We start from the raw sequence: 8,070 nt of genomic DNA, 5'->3' as shown, positions 1-8,070 counted from the left end.
GAGATTTCGTTCTATTATATTGTGATGTCCACTAGTGATTGTAGGTCACTGAACCACTAAATACAAATCTCAGGATTTCTTCCTTCCTACTCTTTTTTCTGCGTGAGGTGTCCTTAAACAAAGAGACGTGCATCAACATGAACATGATAATCAAAGCTGGCGTGGGACCAAATCGATCCTCCCCATCTAGTTCTGCGCAGAATAGCATCAGAAATCAGAAACATAAACTTAGAAAATCAAGCGCGCATATCTTCCATCGAACCCATGCAAAGCAGAACTCCATTCAAATACCTTTTTTTTTTCCAAGAGTCCGATCAATTTTTCTTTCCTGATTTCTTTATATTTAATCATGTTGCCTTTGAGAAATACGAAGCCCTGCATGTTTCAGTGGTAATATTTTATGCTGACAAGTGTCGGAGAGGAGACCCTCTTGCTTTGCTTTGACTAACTGGGTTTGAACTCTCGCCCTCACTCCCTCTCTCTCTATAAAACCAACTCTTGTGTTCTTCAATGTCTCTCCTTTCTTCTGGATGTTCAGAACAAGAATCTTGTACACAAAGTAAAAGCAAGAAAACATACAGCCATGGCGAGAGTAGGGTTTACAAGAAGCTTTGTACTGCTAGGGTTTCTCTTCATGGTCATGCATGGCATGAGAAGCTCCTTAGCACAAGCTCGTCAAGGTACCATACCTCTCGATGTTTTCTATCTTTTGATGGTTCAAAATAAGAAAAGCTCAAGTTCACCCAGATGATAGTTTCTTACATATATTTTGTTCTCCTTCTCTCAGGGTTTCGGTCTAACAACAATGATCTTGTTTTGCCCGTGCATAAGGTAGATTGTTATCTCATGTGATCCTTTTTTTGGAGCGTGTCGAGCTATTTATTTGAGTTGAACTTTTTTTTCAAGAAAACGTGTGGCTTTCTTTCTGAAGAATACAGCTCTGTGTCAATAATGTGGAACATATACATATACAGCAGCTTCATGGGAGTAATCTTCCAGCTCCTGGCGAGGGCAAACCGGAAATAGATGGAAGGAAAATGATGATGCATCGTGAAGCCCCAAGGAGTGATGGCGATGAGAAGAAACAAGTGCAAAATGGAGGGACTCATTCAGGGATTTCATCAGGTGCAACCCCAACCGAGAGAAAATGCATATTTCAAGGCCAAAGGGTTTGGGTTTCTAGTAATGTACATCATTACTGTAAACATTATCCTCGAGAGTCTAGCTTTGTGGCTGCCACTTCTGACTACCGTGGCCCCAAGTTTCACCCTCCTAAACATAACTGAAATGCCAATGTGCAGTTATTAGGATGGTGTTTTCCAAGTGGAAACTTGTAAATATCAAAAAGCCTATGCTAATGCAACTTTACTTTGATCACTCTTGAACGGAGCATTAGTTATCTATTTTCATTACCTGTTGCTAATGATCATCATGGCAAGCACCATCAGAGGTTACTTACCCTGCGATATTTGCCAAACATGTGAAAATGTCTCCATCGACTCATTGCAGTTCTAGCTGTCGAAATATATGTTCATTGTTTATGGTTCGTTGCTTTTTGTAGGAAACGATGAGCATTCATCCAAGAGGTCTCTCAAAAGAGGAGCGGTCCCATCTAATAATCAGGTCTGTCTCCCCCTCTTTTCGTGTTAAGATATAAAATACCAATCGAGTTATCTAATCCCTTATAAACATGAGCTTTTAGGACAGTCAGTTCTGCACTGATCGAAAGTGTTAGAGAGTAACGCGAAAGCAAATTATATAATTTACATCAGCTCAACATGGTCGATACAAATTTAACTCATTCGGGTTGTTTGGTCTTCATGGAAAACCGGACATTTAATGGCTAGTATTCCTCAATTTGTTCATATTGCATACATGTTCATATTGACTCCACACACATCTTATTTACCTAAGGATTAATTCTTCTCTCTCTTCCTCTCCCATGATTCATGTCATTATATAAGGAACTTTCTAGCCACAAAAAAACAAAAAAAGATCATTGAGGAACTTACGGTGATTAATAATTTCCCTTAATTTTCAGAAGACTGGCATGGGAATCTCTAGGAGTGAGGGAGCATTCCACCCTCCAATGACAGACACTTCTGATCAAGCCAGCTCGGATTGTCGTTCCCCAATGTCTGGCCAGCGCTTCTCTCGAGGATCATCTCCATCACTTGATCATCATCATTCTCATCCTCATCCTCATCGTCAAACGAATCCCATGGAAGCTGAAGCAAGGAGGCTCGCAGAAGCAACAGAGGATGAGATTGCGAACTTCATGCGCAAAGACTACAGAGGCCCTCCCAAGGCCAAGCGCAAGCCCCCCATCAACAATCACGAGCCATCAAATTGACTCAAATCAAAGCTCCATCTTTACATATCATACTTATATATCGGTCCTTAGGCCATGACCCTCTAAGATTTAGGTACATATAAATATAGGTTTAGGTTCTCACAATTTTGGCCCCCCCTCCACCCAATATATAGGAAAGTGAAGTCCCTTGACCTATACGTGAAGAAGAAGATTATAATAAAGTTTTCATTTTCATGTGTTTCACAATGCTGAATTCAGTACAAGATTCCATATAGTACATAGATTCTTCCCCCTTTTTTTATTCTTGGGAAATGATTCTTGAACTTTGACCCATTGTGCAATGTGGTCCCTGAACTTTAGTCTAATATTCAATATGGTCCTTGAACTTTAAATTTGTTCAATGTGGTCCCCGGACTTTTGGAACATGTTCAATGTAATCCCTGAATTATATGAAAATGTTTAATATAGTCATTCCATTAATTTAAGATCGGGGACAACATTGAACATATACATATAATTTATGGACTAAATTGAATATGTAACAAAAGTTCAGAGACTACATTGAATAAATTAAAAATTCAGGGATCACATTGCACATTGGGTTAAAGTTCAGGGACCATATTGAACAAATTAAAAGTTCGGAGACCACATTGCACATTAGGCTAAAGTTCAGGGACCATGTGTGTTATTTTTCCTTTATTTTAACCTTGTGTTGATTTATTGATAGCCAAGACCCTGCTCAATCCGAAGCGAGTTGTCGTGTCAATATCGAAAAACGCAATGCAGAGACTTTTCTCGTTTAAAGCGTTGATGATAGGTGAAATTACATAGTATTATAATCTAGTTCATGAGATAAAAAAAAAGGGGTATCTCATGGCTTTGAAATTTATGTTCCTATTTTTTGCTTCGTCATCGTAACATAAATAGCCAAATATTCTTTGACTATGCATCCGTTTGGCTAACTTAACGACTAACCGATCTTTTAATTGTACGAATAAGTAGTTATGCGCTCATTGCATAGTTAGACGAGACAATTTGTCTGTTTTATTTCTCTAAAACGGACTTTTTAGTAGGTAGTGTCATATAAGATTCAAGACATTGTTAAGTTACATAAATAAAAGTTGAAAAGTTAGTAAAAGAATCGATAATCTGGAAATTATAAAAAAGAGTTGATAAGTTATCAACAAATTATCTGCTAAAAAGTCACTGCCCATTTTTTTTCACTAATAGTTTTTTCGCACTTGCAAAGCTCATTGAAATTTACGGGCACGAAAGGAATCTGTATTTTGAGGCAAGGAACAATAAGATTTTGTAGGTAAACAACATGTAAAAAGAAATGATATCTACTTAGAGAAAAATCTGGAAACTTCACTTTGCAAGAAATATGCGAGGAAGTATTCATATGGGGCACATATTTTTTGTAAGTTCACAAACTACATACAACAAGTACACTGTCCTTTACAATCCAACAATAAACCCCAGATGCCAAGATCCTATGCACTATGGAATCAATGCCAAGACCCCTAAATCGAAGAAAACAAATGCCAGAGAGGACCCCTGGTAAATGATGATAACCCAAGATGATAAGCAGCCTTAGATAGGATTAATCAGATGAGATGTTCATATCCGCACGAGATCTTGTATGCTGACTGGAGAACAAACTTTTGTGTCATTGAAACACCGAGAAGCTATGATGGAGGAAGCCTCGTCGGTCGGATGGTATCCGTCCCAAAAGAAGTGTTTATCGGCAATAGGGCACGGGGTCCGAAAAGGAACGCACGACAAGGTTCCGTTTCTCCATGTTGTGCAGCAAGGGTTTCTTGAGTCCGTCAATCCTGTTTCAACATGATAAAAATATTTTAGCAGGACTTGGGTCCATGCGCGGATCGGATCTAAAAGCAGCCATTGGATTCACAGTTGGTAAAGAATAACTGAATGTAATTTTGATCATGGTAAGACTTTTTTGATTCATATGAGTTGAGTCCGTACCGTATTTGGATGGATTGATGATTGCATCGTAGCCAAGCGAATTCGCTTGGCCGAGAACGAACATTGATCCTGAGAGACTGGATGTCATGTTCTGTAGCATCGGTTGAAGCATTTGATTGAAGTAGGAAACTAGCAAGTTCAGTCCTCCATCGCATACTCCATCGTGGTTCGATTTCTTCGCGATGGTTGGGATGCACCCAATCGGGCCAATCTGGAAGACAACAAACTTCTTTGCTCCCATGTTATATAACCTCTGCAACAATATTGCCCAACATCTGCTAAGACTCATTATCAACCTGAGCAGTACTTAGATGCATGTGTATGCGTGATATGATAAGCATATATAAATGTTCATGTTCCGATAAGTAACCCTAACGTATTAATATGTTTTCCCGGAAATTTAGTTATGAAATTGGCATGTTGGTAGGATCACGGGGTACCTCTAGATGCTGAGAAAGCGCAGCAACGAGGAGCTTCGCGAATGGCCGAGGCTCGTAGGTTTTGCTTGTGCTGTAGAGCGTTGGATTGAGGTAGTTGCTGATGTAGTCGTTGCTGCCAATCAAGAAGGCGAAGATCGACTTGTCCAAATAGCCGGAGAACTCATCGGAGCTCTTGAAGAGTCTCGGTAAATCATCGACGGCGGCACTTTCAAACAACCTCACTTGGTCACCCAAGTTAAGACATTTGCCCTGCCAAAAAACAGTTCCCATATCATGCGTTTCCAAAGTTCAATTCAAGCTGGTTTTGCGACGATATTTCCGTTTCTTTTTTTCTTGTTATGTCCATGCGAAATTTCACGCGCATTTCGTACGATCAAATTTCTCAAAGTTAGATATCATTTCACATATGGCATGTATAATTCTTCAATTTTGAGACCGGTTTCTAATCCAAAATTTTCGTTGTTATCTTTCTCAAGGAGCACTTCAAATATCAATTAGCACAAACCTGAAATAGGCATATGTCGAACATAAACTGATTAGAAACAAATTAGCAATTAAAAATGGAGTGGCAGGTAATGAGCTCATACCAAGTAATTTCCTGTCTCAGGGAGAATGCCACATGCCCCGGACGCAAAATTCAGTCCAGTGATCGCTGCTGATGTCCTAAAACTCAGATATGGTGGTGGATAAGGAAGCCCCAGAAATTCAGCTGATAAATAAAGAAAATTTGTGAGAAAATGTTGGTAAAAAACAAGGAATAAAAAGAATGCAAATCCAACCAATTCCTAGCAATCAATATAGTTACGACAATGTTTGATTGGTAAGGAGAAAAAAATATTTGAAGCTGAGAATCGAAGTGTTAGATTTCAATATGTACCGAGGAAGTCGGGGATGGTCCTCCCGTTGGTGAATCGTCCGGTGACACCCCCCATGAAATTGTTGCCGTAAGGAAGATAATCAGCCTTGGCGAGGGTGGGGAGCAGGTTGTTGTTGCCGCTGTCGACCAGCGAATCCCCAAAAGCGTACAATGCCGGTGCGAGCGGGCTTGAAGATGACGAGCACGCCACTCGCATTTGAAGTCGCATCACCGCAAGCAAAAATGCAGAAAATGCAGAAACCATCGGCGAGTGATTTCTCATGGTCCCCGACCACGCAATTGATCGCGACATCAGTCGTTTGATCGGACAGAGAGAAAGAGGAAAGTTCGAAAACGAGAAAACTGTTTAGGGGTTGAGGACTTGGTCACATGAAAGTGATGAACACATAACGCGTGCTTTGCTTGTGGGTGTGCTTGTATAGCTTGTGCGAGAATTCCGCTTCTCCTTAGCATGGCCATGAACTGAGAACTAGGAGCACTGAATCACACCTGAAGCACACATTCCCATTCCTTTGTTGCTTTCGTCCTGGTGAGTTGTCCAATCAGCACGCGATTATCACCTAACCCTAAAGCCTAATCCTAACCCGCATTCCTCGGGCTATGAATGAAGAATGGTAACTTGGGGTGCACACATATGAATGCCAAGCGCAAAGATTAGGAAATTTCCATGATACAAGCTGAAACATGTTTATGTTTGTGATTATTGTTTGTCATATGATGCGACACGACACTTTGAAACTGAGAGAAGAAAAAGAAGAAGGGTAACTTCCGCGTCGAGGATATCGATTCGAGGGAAACCCGATCAGGTCGGTTCCATGGCTCACGTTGTTCGGATACCAATATCGAAGTTATATGTTTCTAATCAAGAAAAGAGTTATTATCTCCTAGAGTGAGCCCTTTAAAAGAAGATTTGATGCTTCTATGAAATTCCATGTTACTAAAGAATTGCCAATTTGACTTTCTTGTCGAAATCGACCTGTGTCGACCCAACCTATCAAGTACGATGAGAATGAAGTGATCCTAGATAGCCTCAAAAAATTGATAGATTCTACCGCCGATAGAGACAAATCAACGAATTTCGTTGGGTATTAAAGCTTGGATTGTTCTTGTTCTTTGTTATTCAAACAGAGAATCAATCAGGCCCAAGAACTTTCTTTAGCAGGTGATCATCATTGGGCCTTTGACTTTCGAAATACAATTTTCGATTTCCTTTTCAAGAAGATGAGAACGCTCTTTATTTATTCTTCTTTTTTTTTTTTTATTATTAAAACTTGCTAATCGCCATGCCGACACGCAAATGCTATCGGGTTTCATTTGACTGCCATAAATAATGAAAAATACAACGAAAGTGAATCGATACGCGCGTCCAAGAAGTTTGCAAAGACTTCAAAAGGCCAACAAAACAATCTCATGAGGTTGGCTTGGTGGCTACGAATGGATATGCACGTATGAATCAGGCGCGCGTCATCTGTTTACCGCTCGGTGCAAACAATCTGATATTTTCTGGTTCTCACTGCTTTCATCTTGTCTCTTACCTTACTCATGAAATCAACGAAGTACTTTCTGGATATGAAATTCATCGACGTACGATAAGCTTTATTTGTTAACAAAAAAAGCGATTAAGATCAAGTCAATTTGAGATTGTCCAATGTTCTTTTTTCTCGTACATGCTAAGTACCTTTTCGTTTTACGACGTCTTTGCATTTGGTTATGAGAAACGTCATAAAACGAAAAATGCCACATTTTGCGATGTTTTGTACATTATGAACGGTCATAATGATGTAATGTTATCTTAGATTGTCTGTCTTCCACGGAGACAAGAGGCAACTTGGTGGTGTTGAGGGCCGACGGCCTGTAAGCTAGTTCGAGCTGTTTGGGAACGAGCTACATCTTGTGGAAAAGACTTCGTGGCCTCTAGCACACAGGCCAATTGCGATGGGACTCGTTAATATCGATCGAGGCTTCGAACTTCAAGAGCGATATTAAATAGTATTAACTTAAATGGAACATTTAATAGCGGGTGCGGGACTATCGTTACATCGCCTAGAGGGGACAAAAGGGTTACTTGCTTGGCAGGGACTACTACTCCACTCGATCCTCCCCGCCTTTTTTCGCCATAAAAGATCACGAGGACATTCTTAAGAGGAAATATAAAAAGGAGTATGGTGTTGATTTATTGATGGTCAAGACTTGATTAAATCCAAAGAGAAATCTAATATCCGGTCGTATCGATCGGAGAGACTGTTCTCGTTTAAAGTGACGATGATACGTGAAATTACTCGGTATTGTGACCTAATTCACAAGGTGAAAGGCGTATTTCATGGATTTGAAATTTATGTACCTATTTTTTTGCGTCATCGTAATGTAAATAGCACGCTAACTTAACGACAAATCGATCCCGCAATTGTACTTATAAATATTTATGCCATCATTTCATAGTTAGAAAAGAC

At 39.9% G+C, this 8,070-nt stretch overlaps 2 protein-coding genes across 2 annotated transcripts; one reads left to right on the top strand and one right to left on the bottom strand.

Moving 5' to 3' along the window:
* Positions 1-583: 583 nt before the first annotated feature.
* Positions 584-2,353, top strand: LOC115684956 (uncharacterized). The gene is made up of 5 exons (XM_030609924.2): positions 584-680; positions 788-831; positions 975-1,125; positions 1,562-1,623; positions 2,042-2,353. The coding sequence occupies exons 1-5, from the start codon at positions 584-586 to the stop codon at positions 2,351-2,353; spliced, it is 666 nt and encodes a 221-aa protein (XP_030465784.1).
* A 1,525-nt stretch (positions 2,354-3,878) lies between these two features.
* Positions 3,879-5,964, bottom strand: LOC115685595 (GDSL esterase/lipase 7-like). The gene is made up of 5 exons (XM_056314072.1): positions 5,621-5,964; positions 5,331-5,452; positions 4,744-4,992; positions 4,304-4,556; positions 3,879-4,149 (listed from the first exon to the last, which is right to left on the bottom strand). Exons 1-5 carry the CDS (start codon positions 5,910-5,912, stop codon positions 3,935-3,937), a joined length of 1,131 nt encoding a protein of 376 aa, XP_056170047.1. The 5' UTR covers positions 5,913-5,964; the 3' UTR covers positions 3,879-3,934.
* Positions 5,965-8,070: the final 2,106 nt, after the last annotated feature.

The sequence above is a fragment of the Syzygium oleosum genome, unplaced genomic scaffold (assembly GCF_021117445.2).
Source record: "Syzygium oleosum isolate NSW1041296 unplaced genomic scaffold, Sole_v2.1 Sole_v2.08, whole genome shotgun sequence".
In the NCBI taxonomy this organism is placed as follows: Eukaryota; Viridiplantae; Streptophyta; class Magnoliopsida; order Myrtales; family Myrtaceae; genus Syzygium; species Syzygium oleosum.
The sequence above is the reverse complement of the archived record's forward strand: the minus strand, read 5'-3'. Positions and strand labels throughout refer to the sequence as shown.

Coding starts and splice junctions, on each gene's coding strand:
- LOC115685595 (XM_056314072.1), bottom strand. CDS start 5,912: ATGTCGCGATCAATTGCGTGGTCGGGGACCATGAGAAATCACTCGCCG. Junction 5,453..5,620: donor GACCATCCCCGACTTCCTCG/GTACATATTGAA, acceptor TTTATTTATCAG/CTGAATTTCTGGGGCTTCCT. Junction 4,150..4,303: donor CATCAATCCATCCAAATACG/GTACGGACTCAA, acceptor ATGTTGAAACAG/GATTGACGGACTCAAGAAAC.
- LOC115684956 (XM_030609924.2), top strand. CDS start 584: ATGGCGAGAGTAGGGTTTACAAGAAGCTTTGTACTGCTAGGGTTTCTC. Junction 1,126..1,561: donor TCATTCAGGGATTTCATCAG/GTGCAACCCCAA, acceptor TGCTTTTTGTAG/GAAACGATGAGCATTCATCC. Junction 1,624..2,041: donor CGGTCCCATCTAATAATCAG/GTCTGTCTCCCC, acceptor CTTAATTTTCAG/AAGACTGGCATGGGAATCTC.